General features: G+C 38.1%; 2 protein-coding genes across 3 annotated transcripts in view; one reads left to right on the top strand and one right to left on the bottom strand.

The window, feature by feature from the left end:
* arhgap4b (Rho GTPase activating protein 4b) overlaps positions 1 to 8,020 on the top strand; it is an 87,807-nt gene extending 79,787 nt beyond the window's left edge. For both annotated transcript variants that reach the window (XM_051933638.1, XM_028813404.2), the window contains exons 21-24: positions 3,285 to 3,383; positions 3,773 to 3,943; positions 4,115 to 4,232; positions 6,604 to 8,020. In XM_051933638.1, coding sequence (XP_051789598.1) covers positions 3,285 to 3,383; positions 3,773 to 3,943; positions 4,115 to 4,232; positions 6,604 to 6,825 — 610 coding nt within the window. In that variant the 3' untranslated portion in view covers positions 6,826 to 8,020. The remainder of the gene's footprint in view (positions 1 to 3,284; positions 3,384 to 3,772; positions 3,944 to 4,114; positions 4,233 to 6,603) is intronic.
* A 745-nt stretch (positions 8,021 to 8,765) lies between these two features.
* Positions 8,766 to 18,621, bottom strand: LOC114660618 (caveolin-3-like). The gene is made up of 2 exons (XM_028813418.2): positions 18,299 to 18,621; positions 8,766 to 9,553 (listed from the first exon to the last, which is right to left on the bottom strand). Exons 1-2 carry the CDS (start codon positions 18,413 to 18,415, stop codon positions 9,212 to 9,214), a joined length of 459 nt encoding a protein of 152 aa, XP_028669251.1. The 5' UTR covers positions 18,416 to 18,621; the 3' UTR covers positions 8,766 to 9,211.
* Between the last annotated feature and the right edge of the window lie 1,453 nt (positions 18,622 to 20,074).

The following is a 20,074-nucleotide window of genomic DNA, read 5'->3' as shown; positions in this document are numbered from 1 at the left end:
CTTCTAATCTTATATCACAGCTCCAGCTTATTCAACAACTCAGCTGCAAGAGTCCTTACTCAAACCAGCAGCAGCGAGCACATCACACCCATCCTGCTCCGTCTTCACTGGCTCCCTGTGTCTTACAGAATCGAATATAAAATCCTACTATCCTACAAAGCCTTAAATAATCTCACGCCAAACTACATCAGTGACCTTCCCCATCACTATGTGCCTGCCCACCCACTAAGGTCTTCTGATTCTGGCAATCTTGTTGTACCCCACACTAATCTACACTCCATGGGTGACAGGGCCTTCAGCTGTATAGCGCCCAGACTCTGGAATGACCTACTGAAATTAATCAGGTCAACTGACTCCATGAATTGTTTTAAAAAACAACTCAAAACTCATCTGTTCAGGAAGGCTTTTAGCTCTACTTGACTTTATTTCCCTTCTCTCAGTTTACCTCTCTGTCAAGATGCTAATGTAACCTGTGTGTGTGTGCTAGACCATCAATTATGTTGTCTGTTTTTTTCAGAATTCACTGTCTTAATCTTCTTTATTTATTTATCTGGTTTGTACAATGCTATATACTGTATACGCTGCCGTTCTTTATTATATTCTGTAAGTGCCTTGAGCACGGGAAAGGCGCTATATAAATAAAATGTATTATTATTATTAAAAGCAAACACACACCCATTTTTCTTCTTAATTTACTTTACAATTTAGTCATATTCACAGTTTATGTGGGAGCTATACTGATAATTAAAAAGGTTCAATTCTTTTGCACATGTGGTTATTAAATATATATTTTATTGCTAAGGTGGGTTCTGGTGCAAAAAGACTACAAATCAGATTTTATTGTTCCTTTGTGTGCAACCTCAAAATGTATAATCAAAGGGGAAAAGCTGAAAAGGTTCAGTACATATCTCACACTTAAAGGGGCAATGGCCCTACAATTGTGGCCTATTTCTTCTGAGCAGTCAGGGTGTTCTGTCAAAAAGTCTAGCCGTTTGAGTCCATTCCTGAGTTTAATCAAAAAGATGCAGACACAATACATTTTTGTGTCTCATAAAGGCTTTATTTATTTACCATGGGGAGCACAGAAGTCAAGAAAATACTTGTGTCTTATTTCCAATCATACCTTTTAATAGAGTTAAATTTTCCAGAGCCTTCAGGTTCACATTAAGACAAGAACAGAAGGACTAAGCTACAAGGCAGTGCAGCAGTTTCCGGAGAAGTTGGTTTTTCAGATGCGTTAGTTGCCTTTATGAACAAGGCAAAATTAAACAAAAAAGAGCTACTATATTCAAGTGCTTTGAATTGTCAGAAAAGCGCTATGTAAATGTATTAATTAAATGAATTATTATGTTTAAACAGCTTCTTGCCGGAAGACTTTATTTGCTTTACTTGCATTTTGGACTGTTTAATTTTGGTGAGCTTCAGTCCACATAATATAGGAAGATGAATATTGATGTAAACATGTAAAGCAAGCACAGTACACTATAATATGTAATGGTACCCATCAGCTACAGCATCTGTAGGTCATTACCGCTATATTATCTTAAACTTAGGAAATAAACAAAATCCATGAACAAAAGTTTATAAAGCCCTGTTTTAGACCAATTCTGAATCTTTGCCAGTTTAATTTTGAAACTGTTTTTAAAATGACCTTTATCATTTAGGGTCATTAATTATTCAAAACTCTCTAAAACTGGGCAAAAATTATTCAAAACTGGGCATATTTTCCCATTAAAATAACTTAATGTGAAGGGGCCACTTTTGCAAGACACATAGGCCTAGAAAAAAATGGTTTCAAAGCACTATGTACAAATATAAAGTCTTTATTCTACTCTTGGGGGAATGGGCAACAAAATATTACAATACACTTGCTTAGTCCATTACAGGGTTTTGTGGAGCTAAAGCCTGTCATGGCAGGACAATGAAAGTATAATTTTAAAGAACAAAATAAACTTCTATTTCTACACTGGATGATCCTTCTATATTTTAGTTCACTTATCCAATTCAGGGTCGTAAGAAGAAATGCCTGGTGAAATATGCGCACAGACAATGGAAGAACATGCCATATCCTCAGACAGTAACTGGGTATTAGACTTGAACCCAGAAAGCCACTGTTTCATCATGCTGTTCCTGCTGATGTTCTAATGGCCTTAACTACATATTTCTTCTTGCCCCTTTTAGATGATAGGAAAGCAGTCCATTTTCTAATTTTAAAACATCTTAAAAATACGTAATTTCTTAACCTTTCTAGTATCTGGTCACACATGCATCCATCTTTTGATAATGAAAACCACCATGTTATCTTGCCTCCTTTTTATGATTCACTTGATGTCCAAAATGACCATATAACACTGCATTGAAATGTATCTAAACATTACTGTGCTCCTCAGCCTTCAACCAATTTAAAAGCCTGAGCAGTCTGACAATTCCCTCTGCTGCTTTGCAAATGGAATTGCAATGTCACACCAAGCAGTATATTTGCAGTGTGACTAAACCATGGAGAATTAATATGGCTCACTGCTAGGCCTGATTATATTTCCTTCAACTTGATGTTCCTGTAAATGTACCTTTGTGGCTTGAACTACAAAAAACAATGTTAGAGGTCTTTATTTGCAATCTTTTATTCACAATAATTTCAAGACGGTTTCTCCACTGACCGGTCCATGTCTGTCTTAAGGACTGCCTGTTTGGCACTTTTCACTCCCTGAATGTACCAGTGGTTTGCTCACTGCATATGTTGAATTTACCATATTTTTTTGTGGAATGTTATGAGTTGTTTATACAAAAATGACTTTTGTGATAGATAGACAAGATTTATGAAGAGCCATCTTGTTAGCAATAATTGACCTGATTTCTTCTTTCATAAATTTCAGTCTTTCAGTTGTACAAACCTGTGAATGCCTGAAGGACTTTATCCTGTCCTGTTCTTTCATGGCAAGCTCCTCTAACATGTCACAAAGGCTGTAAATTTATCTTCTTTTTGCCTACTGTATTGTTTTACTATGGTCCCTGGCTTGATATTTTATCACGTTTATTAGTTTCTTTTAGCTGATGTATTTTCTGATTGGCCTCCATCCTGACTTGGACAATTTGATATTCTGATATATTCACATTTGCATGCTTTTCTATAAGTACAATGGAAAATAAATATTATAAATGTACTCTTTGAATATGGTATGTCTTGCAGTGCCTTATAGAAGCATTGACCGAAGTGACTCTTAAATTCAGTGTTTTCAGTCTTTTGTGCATCATGATTAATCACTTTCCTTCTACAATTTATACAGTATAGCAAAAAAGATAGAGCTGCAGAACAAGAAAGAAGAGAGTAAAGCGGCCAGCATTGGGAATCTTCCAGAGGAAGTGGGGACAGAAACAGGGGGCAGGTAAACATACAGTATCTAAAGGCTGCATTGGCCGCAGGATGATAAAAAAAAAGAAAAGATTAGTTAGATATTCTCATAATGTATTTAGTTTAACTAATTAAACAATGACTAAAAAATGCTTACACGTGATGCATGTAGGAGTAGATGTTTGCGTTGTGTTGAATTATGGAGAGATCAGCACTGCTGGAATTGGAAACACAAGGTATCCTTGTGAATGAGGAGGTTAATGAGTTGTTGTTGAGGATTTTTTTTTTGCTGATCAGAACCTGTACATATTCAGTTGCAGTTGATTGCAGATCTCTGTGGGGAGAAAATCTGCAACTGTTTTTTAATTTTTAGAGAGCTCTGATCAAATTCATCATTACTTTTTTCTATGTCTCTTTCCTTAGAATGCGAGTCAACTCAGATAGTGCCTCTCTTCCCCGAAACCGTAGTGGTAGTAGCCCCTCCAGGAAGCTGACTTCGCCATTTATAGAGAGTAATCGACTGCTTATTCCTGTAACCCATCCTATACAAGGAAAGTTCCTGCTACCACGAAGTCAAGTAGACATCTCAGACAAGTATGATGCTGAGCTGCTGTCATGCACAATATATTTATTGTCAAGTGTAACGGTTGTGGAGGGAAAATGAGGAACTGGGGCCATTTTCATTATGTTATTTTTTTAAACAAGTGAAAATTAGATTTTCATAGAGGTCTACTGTACTGACTGAAACTTTTATTTCCTCTCCAGAGGCCAGGAGAGAAGAAGTGCTTCTGATAATGCTGCAGGTGGTTTTGGAGCATCACTTGGGAAACACGTCATCTCTGCAGACCGTAATATGCAGGATACTAGCATAGCAGTGGACAAGGTAAATCACTGTTATTAATGAGGTACCTGTAAGTAAAGGATACTGGACTCAGTTAATGTAGAACACAGAGAAATCTGAAATAGTTCTCATGCATCTTGAAAGATGCTTGTTATTGTTTTCCTTTCTTTTAGACCTAATTTCCCATTCTTTCTTAGTTCATGAGCACTGTTATGCTTCTCTGTTGTAAAACAACAGGTTTTATTAATTCTGTAATGTTAAAGACTTTTAACAGGTTACTATTACTTTACTAATAATAATTAATTACATTTATTTAACACTTTTCTAACTTTATAAAAGCACTTTACATACACAATGGAGAACTACTTCAGTCACTGCCAATGTGTCACATCCATGTGAATGATGTGATAGCAGCCACTCTTGCACCAGTATGCTCACCATACATTAGATGTTAGGTGGCAGAAAGGGTGAGCGAGATAGTTAGCCAGTATGGGACAAGAGTTGATTAGGTGGCTAGAATTACCAGGCCATGGTGGGCAATCTATCCAGAATATCTAGAAACACCCTACTCTTCAAAAGATGCCCAGGGAACTTTTATGACCAAAGAGAGTCAGGACCTCAGTTTTATGTGTCAGCACAGCACAGTGTTCCTGTCATTGCACTGTGGCATTGGGATCCTCTGATACTGCAACCATCTTGTTACCTTGTCTCTTTGTTATGACTGAACTTGATGCCCAAAACTGTAATATGATACTGCATTGAAATGTATCTAAACATTAGTTCACCCCTCACCTTGCAACCTGTGTAAAAGCCTGAGTGGTCTGACAGACACTGTGAGCTTTAGAAAGCTGCTATATAAATCAAATGTAATATTATTATTTATTAACTCTGCTGCTTCGCATAAAGAATTACTATGTCACACCAAGTAGTATCTTTGCAATACTCTTAAATAATGGAGAATTTCTTTGGCTCACTACTGCCTTTCCAGTGCACTTACTTTAACCCACTGGCCCTGTCAATTAAGTTTTTGTGTCTTGAACTGTAAGTGAGAATGCTAGACGTGTTTCATGGCAAGCTTTTACTCACATTGCACAGATATTAAAGTTTTACTTAAATCATTGAAAAGTTCTCTGGCTGTCCAAATCAAAAACAGTTAATGATACAGGCCCACTACTCTTGACTACTGTTGTGTATCCGTATTCTTTTCTGAATGGAAGGGAAATAAATCATAATAGAAAATGCAGAGGCATGTGTAATGCTGACTCAGTGAAAACTAGAAAACTGAAGAGCTTCAGTAGAAAAAAAATATGCAGCCTATGGTCCGACACATGTGCACAGGAAACATTTCATGCAAGCTGGGTATGTATGTAAATGCTCAGTTGACATCTCCATTATGTAATGTTAACAGCACAGACATCGGATCAGATTTCTTTGCCAATTCCAATTCAGGTGTTGAGACCTTGCCATGTAAATGTATCAGCTGGTATATAGCACCATTCATGGAGCATTTATATTACAATGTAATTAAGTAAGATATTATTACTCCAACAAATACAAGGGGAAATGTAACATGACCAACTGTAAAATTTGAAGATGTACATTGTCAAAGATGAGACAATAGAGTCGAAAAAAGTTTTGGGGCAGCCACCTGTATAATTTGTTCTGGCTGTGAAAGAGTTAAATTGGGAGTACATTGTGTACAGATACGAGTCCAAAACAGAACTGACTTGAGGAGGAAAAGATGGCGGTTTTAAGGGCGAGCAGAGGAAGTGAGGTCATCAGGGCTGGAAACTGGCAGTGATGTAATCGGAACTGGAACCGGAAGTGAGGTCATTGGACCCAGGCAGAATTACCCGTAATCGGTCTGCAGTGGAAAGAGAGAAAGAGTCAGTGCACTCCGCCACCCCTTCATCTATCATGGAATTACCCTTATTCAGGCCCTTTAGCTGTCTCCCATGCACACATGTGTGACAACATACTTTTGGTAATCAAGCTATACTGCCAGTCAGATATGGCATGATTATGAATGATACAGTCAATAGCACAAACATGGTTTCAGATCAAGATCTGAAGTTTAAGATAATTGCAAATACCTGAATAGTGACAAAAATGTTAGTGTACACAGGAATATCTAAAAGCAACATTGAAATCATTCAGTTTGTTCAATTTAGATTTCAATGTTAAAACTGGTGATTCCACTGAAGAAAGGTAGTAGAGAATGAATGATGCACAGACATTTTAGAAAAAGACCTATACAGTGAGAAGGAGCTCAGTTTGAATGAAAAGTACCAGATAGGACAGTTTGCTATGTGAAACATTGATCAACATTCACATTAGCATGAATTACTGTATACCATTTACAACATTGGATTATACTTTGAGACAAGTTAATGTTTTCTGCTTTTCTCTCCAGGAGGTTACTAAACAAATGAACAGTGTGTTCAAGGAGCTGCTGTCTCTGAAGCAAGGGAAACCAGAAGAGGTGGCAGAGAGTACACCCACAAAAATATCAGGAAGCAGCATGGGTTCTGATGCCAAGCAAAGTTCCACTCCAAAGAAGCCATTTGGCCTGAGAGGGAGGGCTCTGTTTAAAAGTGGGACAGGTCCAAATCCCAGTGGAGAGCAGCAGGATTAGAGGGGGAGAAAAATCTCTTATAGCCCCTTGTAAAGGAGTGGCTTCTGACTGGTGATTTTATACAGCAGAAATAAAACCCCAGGTAGAGGGGCTAGGAAAAAGCAAAGTGACAGAGAAAGACAGATCCGAGCAGGATGATCTATTTGTTAATCCTGTTTGATGTGAAAGATGCTGGTTCACACTGTGGCTCTTTTATTCCAGTGTCCAAATGGCTACTTTGCACTGTGTTATTAGGACTGAGTTAATTCATTTGGCATCAAATATTCTTTCGTCTTCACTTTGTTGTACAAAATGATTTTTTTTAAAGTTTAGTTTGGATTTATTCATCTTCATTTATATTTTTAACTCTTTGAATTAAGTAGCAATCATGCCACAGTAAGCAAGTTAACCAGTTAGGTTTTTCTAATCACAATGGATATTCTGTGCTAAACTGGCTTCAGCATCTCTGCATCCACATGCTGTAGTCATCCCCTGTCTGTAAACTGCCTCTTGGCCTGCTTGTTTTGTGTTTTTTCCAAAGCCATCGTTATTGCAGTTGCCTTGCATTCCCTGCGTTCTTGGCAGGTCTGTCTTTAGCTGTGTGCTGTACAGGTAACCATTTCATGATCTATTGGCGTTGTTCTTTTATAACCTGCACCTATCCTTTGCTACAGAAATGAGCTATGAAAATCCAATATTGGAATTTATTTTTTTCTCCCACTATTCTTTATTAGTAGGATGTACTGCTAAACAAACACTCTAAAACTCTTGCATCAAGTCCCTTGCCAGCACGGCACAGACGGACGCTCTGTTTCCCCATCTGCTAAACTGTGACTCTCAAGCCTAGGCAGGCATGGAAATGCTAACCTTACAATTACAGTATGCTTTCTGTATCTTTTACAGCAGTCTGCTCCATCATAAGGCTCCAGTAATTTTTTGTTTACTCCAATGTCTTATTCAAAGGAGGTGCAGCTTATAAAGCAGGCAGACTAACTTTTGTTAAGTGATCTTTATGAAAGCAAACAAACTGAATCAGTGGCATACAATGGGAAGCTCTAGTTCATTCACATATACTTTTGACAGTTGTTGTTCAATTATTTTAAGCTTGAGTCCTATGTGTTAGTGTCTTCAAAATTTTGACAAGAAAACTCCAACAAAAATTCCAGATTGTATGCTTCATGTTTCCTATAAATAGTAAAGACAGTATGTTTTTGAATCTTTGTCTCCTTGTCTTCCTTTATGCTTGAGAAGTTGGAACAGTTATGCCAGTCCAACTTTGGACAGTCAAGACATGTTCAATTCAATTTCTTTCATAATAAGATGAAAATATGTGTTTAAAATTCTGTTTTAGCACTCTGAAAAAAGGGTCCAGATCCAGTCAGAAAATATGAACAGAAATGACCCGCTGAGCTCTGATGTGGATGAATTGTCGTATCCAATACTAACCCTGTTTTTGACCAGATGTAAAAGTTGCAGCCTGAACTCAACCCACTGAACCCCATTGGCTGGGATTTGATTACAAGGTGAGAAATCTGAGAGTATAGAAAGTGAAATGTGCTGATCAGTCATGACCCTTTTATCAACGTAAGAGGTGAGCACAGGGGAGCACATGTGTTGACTAGATTTAAGTGTCACACCTGATACCTGAGCAGATCAAGAAGTGTTCCCTGTTGAGTTCAACAAACATTGCATTTGTGTTTTTAGGCTGTAGCCAAATTTCTTCCATTTAGTTCCATTTCTTAAGTAAAGGATTCCAACACTTTTATAAACTTACACTTTACCCAGGAACAAAATTTTTTGCCTTATTTTGTGAAACACCACAAAATTCATATAGACTTGCAAGAACCAGTAATGCACTGTAACATGATCTAATGGTACAGACCTTAGTCCCAGTGTCAGATTCACCAGTCAAATATGTTGTAGAAAAGTAAAGTGCAACAAAGTAAGGAAAAGTAGAACCATGGAGTGAACCATACTTTATTGGGTTTGTAATGTTAATATTCATAAAATACATATCCAAAAAGATTGTCCTGTAGTGCACTCATTGGCTTAACAGCATTGCTAAAATGTGAGCTGGATGATCAGTCATCTCCTTAGAAGCTGCCTAGAGGAAAGAGTCTGAATTTGGAAAGAGATTCTTCTGGGGTGTGGACCTGTTGTTAAACACACATTACTGGGAACTAGGCTTAGTATAATCATATATTTTGATCCAGGTTTGATTTGTATGACTCAATTCAAGGCTTATTGCAAGAGGTTTCTTGATAGCATGACAGTAGAGTTTAACTTCTTAAGTAGGTCTCTTCATTAATAATGGCACTACTGCAACAAGGCCTCGGTTCCTTGAGGACCTAATCTGGTCAGGCCATTGTCCTGCAGCAGCCAATACCTAGTTAAGATTAATGGCCCATTAGGCATCTTTACGCAGGGCTACTCGTATTCCACTAAACACTTTGCCCAGGGCTTCAAAGACAGGATCACAGAAGGTCTGGACACAGAGCGTGAAAATGTTGCTGATGCACTGCACCTCCAGCAGGTAGCTCTTTATGCATGGCACTATTGCCCAAATGTGGCAGAAAGAGATGCAGGCAAAGAAGAATCCCCATATCAGTGCAAGTGGCACCCCACAAATTGCAGACAGAACACGATAGCACCAGTATTTAGATGTTGTGAAGACTGTACTGCTGACCTTCCAGACACCATCAAAGCTGTGTGTCCCATCAGGCTCCGCTATCACATCTTCAAAATCTACCTGGAAAAATGAACAGACAGACAGTTATAACAACATGTGAAAAAATCACATCCAAGCATACTACTTACATGGGATAGTGAGGTTTAGTCACCTGTAGAAAATCTGGCAACTGGCTGAGTTTTAGGAGTTTTTTTATTTTTGTGGGTTTCAGTGTATTTAAAGCAAATTTGAACTAGATTCTTGCAAAACACATATATAGAAAAGTTTTCTCTCTTTACTCTGAAACCCCTCTACCACATTTTCTTCACTGCTGGAAGTTTTATCTGGCGTCTGAATACCTTATCTGGCGATTGAATATCTCAATCAAACTTTACTCCGTCATGCCTGCTGTGCTGAAAGCCATTAACTGAGTGACAGGGCGCTACATCCATTTATCATATGGTGTGGGTCCACATTCATAAAACAGGTTTTTTTTTTTTGGTGATCAACTTTTTATTAAACAAAGACAAAATGACAGGATATAAACAATAAATGGACATAACATATGAAGGAACACCAACCACCCACTCCCATCCAACATACCATGTTTTTGCCAGCATTAAAAGGCAATTTGCAGCAGTGTCTGGTTCTCCTAACATAATTGGAGCAATTTACTGCACTCATATTGCAATTAGGGGACCTAATGAGAATGGATCTGCTTTTGTTAATCATGAGTAGTGACATTCCATTAATATACCAGTCATTTGTAATACCAGGATAAGCCTGAGAAACATCATGGCTCAGTGACCTGCGTCAACCTAGAAATCATTTATTTTGAGTCAGAGTAACTTTGGCGGACATGACAGCACTGTAAGTGATGGCTGCCCTGTTGGTAATGTAACTGGCTAAACCCTCAGTTTTTCATAAGTCCTGTGCTATCCATTGTACCAGCAATCATGTCAATATATGTGCCAGGTAATAGTGGCTATCCACTCAGACACTGGCAACTTACACCTTTCCCTGACCCTCAGAATGCAGAGGAGGGGTGTTATAATGCAATGCATGATCTTACCCATTCAGTTGCAGAGTTTAACCAGATATTCGTGAATTAATCTTAATGCATCAGGTGGGAGGCTGCTCTGCCAGCCAATTAAATTCTACAGCATTGTGATTGTATACAGTATGTATGAAGCTGATTAGCAAGCTCCATATGGAAATTTCAGGGCTGTGTTTGAGGCATGTTCACAAACACACATTTACGTATTTATTTATAAAGGTTAAGTTATGTAAAAATGAGTGAACGACAGGTTCGTTTTTTTTTTCTTTTGCACGTGCATATTTTCATGCAAAGTTTTTTAAATGAGGCCAGATCTTTGTGTGGAAGAGGTACACTGGACTTCACAAATCAAAGGCAAGCTGACCATGACCCTCTCTGCTTGTTGCTCCTTTCTACTGTCTCATCCCCCCATTTTGTGCTTCTGTCCCTCTGTGACACTTGATCTTCTCAGAACAATTGTCTTATTTATTTTTATTCAAATTTCTTAACCTAACTTTGGTTTGGTAACTCTTTACTGAAAAGAACTAGATGACACACTTAAAGCTCCATTAATGCACGACATTTTGAACACAGTAACTTACTATGAAATGGATTTATTTCCTTAAAACCTGAAGTTGTAGTAAGTCATGATCAACTGTTCCACAGCAGGAAGCAACTTATTTGTTTTACCACATCTATTGGTAGACTGATTTATGTTTTTAAAATTTCCATAAGCACCTTTTCCATCATAACTAAACCACCCTGCTTCTCATATGTAACAGGATTGTCTTGTGCCATTTAGACTTTGTAGCACAATCAAGATGTGCTTCATTTCACAATGCACGCCTCAACCATTCGCACCATTGAGTGACGACCACAATATATTAGTGACAAAAGTTAAGATAATCCTTCAAGAACTTGAGGCTGATTAATAAACACTTAATCTGATACTTAACAAAAAGTATAAAAGTCGGTACTCATCAACTGATTAATAAGTCTAGTATACATGGCTTTGGGATGTGGGAGGATTACTGGAATACCTGGAGAAATCCATGCAGACACAGGTAAAATATGCAGACTCCACATATATGGTGACCAGGCTGGAACTGCATCACTGACCAAACATAAAAACAGATCCATTCTCTGATCACCACAAATGACTGGAAACATCTTGCAACTGAGCTCATTAAAATTTGACAAAGAAAAGCTTTTGGTTAGGCATGAGGCAATGCAAAAAGCCCACCATACAAATCATATTGCAATTCAAGCTTCACAATACAATATGAAATTCTCATAAAGTACATGTACTGTTTGTTCTGTGTAACTAATTATTAGACATTCGTAAATGAAAACAATAAAAATACTTTTAAAGTGGTGTGCAAATACACACACTTTAACAGTAAGCTTTTTTATTAAAATAAAATAATCTTAACATTAAATATTTGCACTGCAGTAACATAAGATGTGTTGTGTTTTAATTAGCACATGCAAGTAAGAATTTCACTGTATGATGTTCACGAGACAATAATGGCCTTATTCATCCAAATTTAAATTTATCTTGTTGTTTAGTGCTCCAACAATGGCTTTCATTTTATTTCATGCTTAAATGCCTTCCTGACCCACTAGCTGTGGGTCCTGATTAGATCAATGAAGAACCTTATAATATTGTATTTCCTTTTAAGAAAATGTATGAAGCTGTGACCTCTTCACTGGGACAATATCCCCTTCACTTGAAGCACGGACAGATGTGTGATTTGACCAAGCATTGGGGATTTGGCTGCTTTCTCCTTCTGCCATGCTAGAGAACTGCTGTTACATAATGTGCTGCTGTATAATTCCTCTTTACTTAGTCGGCCCCTATGTCGGAATCCATGTCAGCGCAAGGCGTATTGATGTGTTGAGCACTTGGCCTCACATCTGCAGCATGTGAGAGTTGCTGTTTGAGTACGTATATCATGAGGACTGTTCCAGTCCAACAGTAAGTTTGTGCTTTTTCAGTCCAAAAGAATTCAGTCCGAAAACAATCCTGTGGATGTAGTAGTACATTTACAGAACAATGTTGTGATTTGTTGTACTGGACTGAAGATGTGACCCACCAAATTAAGTGTGTGTGCAAAACACTTACCGTAACCTATGGTGCCAGCTCACTTTCATAATACTGTATATTAATACCTCAGTTGTGCGCATGTCATTATACTGAAAATTTATAATAGTTCTGCTAAAGTGAAGTCAGTTTGGCATGTTACACATGCATTCTTGATTTTCAGTCAGATTTTTAAATTCCTTGCTTTCAACAGAAGACGTTTTTTGCCTTTGTGTTTCATTTCAGCCCTGTGGTAATGGCAATACACGAAAACAAAATGGGCTAAACGGCCAATAAGCCAATGTCCATGTGTCTGAATCAGAATCTCATGATGGGTATGCGGTATCTAGCTAGTAAAAAGAAGTGAATTTTATTAAGAATATTGAGCAATCTGACCATATATTTTTTAGATAGATAGATAGATAGATAGATAGATAGATAGATAGATAGATAGATAGATAGATAGATAGATAGATAGATAGATAGATAGATAGATAGATAGATAGATAGATAGATACTTTATTAATCCCAATGGGAAATTCACATTCTTCAGCAGCAGCATACTGATACAATAAATAATATTAAATTAAAGAATGATAATAATACAGGTGAAAAAAAAAAACAGAAAAAAACCCCCATAATTTTCATTATTGTATGTTCACACATTTGGTATTTGTATATATGTAATTATATTTCTGAGCCAGTCAACATGATCATCATTTATTGGTTGCAACAGATTTTGTGTGACACAGTAATCTGCTCCTTTAATTACTGTTACTTTTGATTGTTATCCACCAGTTCATGATGCAAGAATTAGATGAATGAATAAATCTAACACATAGTGAAGCATCTTTAAGGCTCTCAGTGAAACAAGATGATGCTTCATACTGACTGATCTTTAGTTTTGAGCACCTTTTGTGTTTTGTTAGGAAAGTTTGAAGTCAATGAGCTTTCCACTGCTGGGAGCCCAGGAGGAAATGCTTAACTGCGTGTCATGCAAGGATGGCATCATAGTTGTGAGCATCGATTTAACATCAATGCCAGGGTCATTGTATGCAGCATTAAAGATTCTAAAATCAACTTTACTTTCCAGAAGAAATGTTGTGTGTCCATTTCTTCAACAAGATGCAAGAACTGTATTAACGTGCTGGGGTCAACTTACGGCAAAGAGAGGCTGGACAAGAAGAATGGCCAGGCTTTGCAGGACTGAAGTGACTGCTCTCTAAAGAGATTTATAAATACTCCAAACATTGAAAGTCATACTTTTTTTTACATATTTCTGTTATGTTTTCCTTTGTAGTAGCAGGAAAAAATCCCTTTAAATTTTAAAAGGATATAAAAAAAAAATTATGCATAAATAGTTAGTAGTAAAAAATGTATTCTCAACATTCCATGAATAAGACTCCTTGAAAATGTAGGGCATGTAAGTTGCAACATCGGACATCGGAAAAGTGACGGTGACACTGAAAGTCCACCTGCCCCTTCACTATCAGAACAGCGTAATTCAGTCCAGAATCACAGAGGATGGTGTCAATCCCATCAGCATTAGGTTGCAGAGATAAGCAACATGCTTCTTTAATACGAGAATACAAAAGGGTCTGTTACACAAGTTTCTTTTGAGAATGTTACCAAAACTAAAGTCAAATTGTAAGTCAAAACCAAACAAGATTTATAAATCAAAAAAATCTTCCAGAATGTGTTATTCATTTACTTGATCATATTTAAAAGTCTTCCCTACGTTTGCTTTCTTAAAATGAGCACCCATATTTTATATCAAGGCTGACAAGGCGTCAATGGGTAACGTGCCTAGCAACCATGCATCATCTTAAAGACCAGACAATGAAAACTAAATTTATAAAATGGTGACATAACAATAAAAATGTAGTATTTAAAACAAAAACAACAAATGATGGCATTGCAAAAATTAAATAGAACAAAAAAAAGTTTAAATGAATTCCTAACAACTTGCACACCGTCCTATATTCAAATCCTGTTCATGTTCCCTGAGGAAAGTTTCTGAAAACTGACAAAACTAAAGATCTTATGAAAATGTCTCCCCACATGCATTTTCATTTCCATGGAGTATAGTTCCAGTTGGATCTGTAGATATTATTAGATATTGTAGACAAGGAACACTGGGGAAAAGAAGCTGAGGAGCACATTTACTGGCAATTTAAACTGAAAAAATCATAACAATTGGATAGTTAAATTTAACTTCAACAGCCAAAGAGAGAAAGAGAGAGATAAATGGTGTACAAAACCATAATAGGCCTTATGACAAAGGTTTTATGGACAAGACAGCATGAGATTACCTTACTGACTGGACATTATGGAGTCAAATATGAGTGCCTGTCTAACTGAACTAGCTGCTAACACACACAAACTAATATTTCAATGCTGAAAAAATAATCACAAAAAAATTGCTCATAAAGTGCAGGGCCCAAGATGGGAGACTGTCCTACAGGAAGCAACCCCTGAAAAAAAAGTATCTAAGGGCTTATGTTGACAAACCATTTTCACTGAAGAAATGTGCAAATGTAATTTAAAAGGCAAATAATATGTTATGCTATATCGTGAAAAGTGTTGAATATAAATCAAGGGACATTATGCTTGGACTACAAATTGCACGAGTGAATACCAAATCTAGAATATTGTGTGCAGTTCAAGTCGGATACAAAATAGACGTAGAAGCACATGAAGCAGTGCAGAGGAGAGCAACCAGGTGTATCCTAGGACTTAAGGACAAGACGTATTCTTCCATACTCAGAGAATTAAGTCTGTTTAGTTTTGAGCAGAAGAGACTGCGTGGGGACCACATCCAGGTCTTCAGATTTCTCAAAAGCATTACTACAGTAGATGAAGCAGAATTCTTTCAGCCTAAGGGTGAATCACGACCTCAAGGACATCAGTGCATTTAGTGCATTTAGGACTGAAGTCAGAAAGCACTCCTTTATTCAAGGAATTGTGAGAATCTCAAACAAACTACTGAGACATTTAGTTGAAGCAGGAACCTTGACAACCTTTAAAAAGATATCGAGATATTGGACCAGCTTAGGAATTAGCTAAACAAATAAGCTTGATGGACTGGATAGTATCTCTTGAGTTTCAAATTTCTAAGTTCTTATGTTCTTACTAGCCACAAAATCTGTCGAAGACGGGTAATAGAATAATTTAAAAATATTTTCTATCTTGTGCCCTATGTGTCGGAATTTTTCTCCCTCGCTCAAGCACATTCCTATCATTATTTCTGAGGCTCCTTTCACACCTCCTGTCCAGTTCTATACTTGCTGTCTTTGAAGGCGACTCTCTCAGCGTGCCTCATACACATTTACTTTGCCTTGCGCATCTCACACTCGTATTTCCTCTTTCATCACATCAACAAAGCCAAACTGACCAATCAAATAGCTCAGAGGGACTGGACACGCCAACCATAGTGTTTTATGATATAGTAGATGTATCCTATGGTAAACAAGAAAGAAAAGGAGTAACTGCAAGTTTTCCAAAAATAAATGTCAAATGTAATTGAGTATTACTTTTGAAATAAATAATAAAGAATTTTATGATGCTTCAAGTCACCTTTCTGTAGTTGCAAAAATCCATGGTGACATCTCTGAACTACTCGCTTGGCTATGCCGACTGCAACACATGACGTCACAATTTTGAGCCATCTTGAATCCTTGTAAACAATGCAAGATTGCCATGTGGTGAAGAGCATTATGGGTTCAAGATGGTGTGTGTTTTTTATTATCAAAACAGTGTGTTCAAGCTCGGTGGGTGTGAGAATGCTTTGCTGGAAGGCTGTGTGTCTCTGGTGTGTTTAATGGGGAATGTATTCAAGTGCAGGCGTGATCATGTCAGCCAGTTTCCTCACTAATACTCCGTGGGTCGTAATTAAGGCATCTGCACCTACAATATGACAAAAAGGAGCCTGGATTATTTAGATTGCTAAGACTGAGTAAGAGATTGAGAAGGAGAAAAAGATGGAAGTCGGAGGTGAAAAAGAGAGAAGAAGAAGAGAATATCAGGATCAAGGTTAACCGGTGTGGATCAGTGGGGATCTGGAGGTAGAGTCACTCCTGTTGAATATTGCAGAGGAGCAGGAGCAGCCAGTTGCTTCAAGAACGTCCCATGGAGTTGAGGGATGGCGGTAGGACAAGGGAGTAGGGTTCACAGGGTCCCCATGAACTCAAAGGGGTGGTGATGGGGACATGAACCGTAAAGGTTTGATTTTGCTAGTTGGAGTGCATCTCTGCCAGCTGAGCAGATCCTGTGGGTGAGCAGCAGACATGTGGATGTGGAAGGAGTACTGAGGCCCATGTTTTTGTTTTTTTTTGTTGTTAGACTTATCTTAACTATAAATTTTATTCTTGATTTTAACTTATTTGTGGATCTTATTTATTGCTGGATTTTGATCTCCAAGTCTTTATTGGATTATTATTTACTTTAATTTGGGCACTGCTTTGTTTATTGTTTGAAAATAAAATGCACTGAGCATGTATTGTACCAACCTTTGCTTAGTATGTGTTCTCGTTGCACTAGTCCATCCTCAGTTCATGACTATCAATGACCCAGGTACAAAGAGAGAATAACAGCTGCAGACTACCCAGGCATCACATACCAGCAGGGCAAAACAATGTGATAAAGGAAAACAATAAAATCCACAAGACTATGCAAAATGGCTCTCAGCTGTCTGTTACAGTTAACATAACTGAACAACTGGAGTTTGCCTGCTTGTTTCTGCTGAGTCTCCTCACAGTGAAACACAGAATAAATGACAAATAAGTCCTCTATTAATCACAGTCGGAATTTAAGATAAACAACTAAATAGCAAGTGAGTGTTCAAAAAATAAAGAAAGCTAGTCTTTGAAAGTGATGAAATTGGGGTCTCATCTCTTGTAACAATCCACCCTTTGTCTTAACCTGTTTATTGTAAGGCAGGGACCTAGGAAGCTATGTGTATCTCAGAATTATTTAAGTATTCTGCATGTTCAGTACTCCTCATAACTAATATTTTGATGTTTATTTTATTGTTTTTATTTATATAGCTCTTATTTAATTGTATATCACATTTAACCTTTTAATATATTTGGCAACAATTCAGTAAAGCCTGATAAAATTAATGCTGATGTAAAAATCATTACTGTGTCAATTGATAAGGTACAAAAGTCAAGCCATTTAGCTGGCAAGTATGTAGAATTTGCATTCAATCAATAATATTTTTTCTTTTTATTTGGGCACTTACCAGCTTTAATGCAACATGCAAAAACAAGTGTCTATTTATAATGACGTAATGTTCTCCTGACACGTGCTGTCTGCAGGCGACCTGACTGTGAATAGTCAGCTGAGATCATTTCTTCATTCAGTGAATTGGACCACTATGAATCAGACTGAAAATGAATGAATGGGTCAGGATGTTTGGTGCCTGCTAGGCTTGCAGAGCCCATTGTCGACCACATGAGGGCATTGTGCACCATTCTGCAGAGACCTGAACCCCTCCCACTCCCCTCACACCAGCCCACTTCGGCTTGTCTCTCCAAGATGTTCAGAAAGCGTAAATGCAGGGAATCAGAGGCTGGGCTGTTTGCTCTTTTTGCCCTTTTCCTACCACACAATTCAAAACGTCTCACATTCAAACAGTACAACACAAAGAATGCCAATGGAAGGCAAAAGTAGCAGGGCAGTACAACAGGGCTTTTTGCTCACTTACCGTTACAATCTCCTCATTGATATTCTTTGGATCACGGTTGACCAGGTCAATCTCTTTGGTCAGACTTTCCTTGCCATTTATCACCTGACCACTTGCCGAAGGCTGTTGAAGTGCCATTATTGTTGAGTTGCTGCACCTCTGGCGTTGCTCCTGCTGTAGTGGGGGTCTACGTCTCTGCCTGTTTCCCTGGGAGAAGTGGAGCCACTATGGCCCCAGGCTGAAGCGGTGGTCTCTCCAGTAGAAGTTTTAACTTTGTGATTGAAGTGAGGTTTCACCGCTAGTGCAGCCAGGCAGTTTAAATTAAGCACTGACTCTGTGACACTGAGCCAATGTGAACAGCTGAGGAGCTCCAGAGACATGAATAGCTGGCACTCAAACTGAAGGCTTTAGAGGGGTGGGTATTAACCAGTTGTGAACCAGTGCAGAGGCCTGAACACTGCTGGACCATTCTCTAATTTTTCTTTTGGCTTTCTTTCTGGCGTGCACTCTTCTCTCCTAACTGTTTTTGCGGGTTTACAAAAGTAGTTGAACAAGTAGTAGTTCAGTAATGAATGCTCTTTACTATGTCATAGCTGCTATCATCTCTTTCGAATGTGCTTCTCTTCCTAAATGGTAACATGCAAGCCCTATGAAAACTACTGTACTCCAAACGCACCAACATCACTCTCTCTGTCTCATTAATCTCTCGAATGCCATTAGGACCATGGCTTTCCCAAATGCATCCTATCATTTTGCTCTGGCCTTAGGCTTGTCAGCCTGCTCTGTTTCAAGCAGTCACAAAGCAGTGCCACCCATATCTTCTATTCCTTGTTGTGCAGAGTGCTGTGCAGACCGTAACATAAAACACATTTAGCTGACTGATGAAAAGCACAGAGGGTGAAACAGCAGAAGTCAATGAAGGAGAGGAAAGGAAAACCCAGACAGACACACATTGTCTAAAAATAAAATGGGCAATTCACAGAGGGTAGCCTGCTGGCCTCTGTGCCTTTGTACTCTAGCGGAACTTTTCAACTCCTGACTTGTGAAAAAGCCTCAATTTGTTGGACTCTGCCTTATGACAACCTCACCGGTTCTCTCTTACGTTGAAATGCGCCAGTTTGATGTCAGTTACTGTATTCCACATCACAATTTTGGCCTCTTCATAAAGAATTCATTGAATCGTATAATGTGATTACTCTTTCATAACAATGCACGCATTTGTTATCAATGTATAATAAATAATGGTGAACATTTTGGCTTTCAGGATTACTTTCAGTGTCGTAAACCTGTTCGGGTCATTTCCTGATCTGTTATTTCACCTCAAAAATTCGGTGGAAAAAAAATTCCAAACAAAGTTGCAGATTTACTGAACTTTAATATCTGATACTTCATTCTCATGGAATTAACATGTAGAATACACATTGTAAAGCAAGCAGGCCAGTGTCTCGCTGAGGCTTCATTCCTGTATTGTGTCTGAAGCTGCTAGAACAGACCCTGCTCTCCACTACCAGAATAAAAATGAATATGTGAATGGATGGTATATACTGATCCACAGAATGCATATTAACTAAGATAATATAATAACATGTACTGATAGCTACCTGACCAAGAATTCCTTCTGTCCGCTAATACTCTATATATAGAGTACTAACTGTCCCCGTGGTTCCGCCCGTGTATTAGTGAAAAAGGATATTGAGGGCCCTGCTTGGCTCCCCACTCCTGACGTCACACTTCCCCCTCCCCTCGGCCCGCAGCCTCTGTCTCAGATTAGCGCAAATATATCGCTCCTGCAAGTGA

This window comes from Erpetoichthys calabaricus, chromosome 11, assembly GCF_900747795.2.
Source record: "Erpetoichthys calabaricus chromosome 11, fErpCal1.3, whole genome shotgun sequence".
Classification (NCBI taxonomy): Eukaryota; Metazoa; Chordata; class Cladistia; order Polypteriformes; family Polypteridae; genus Erpetoichthys; species Erpetoichthys calabaricus.
This window is presented reverse-complemented; position numbering and strand designations above follow the sequence as displayed.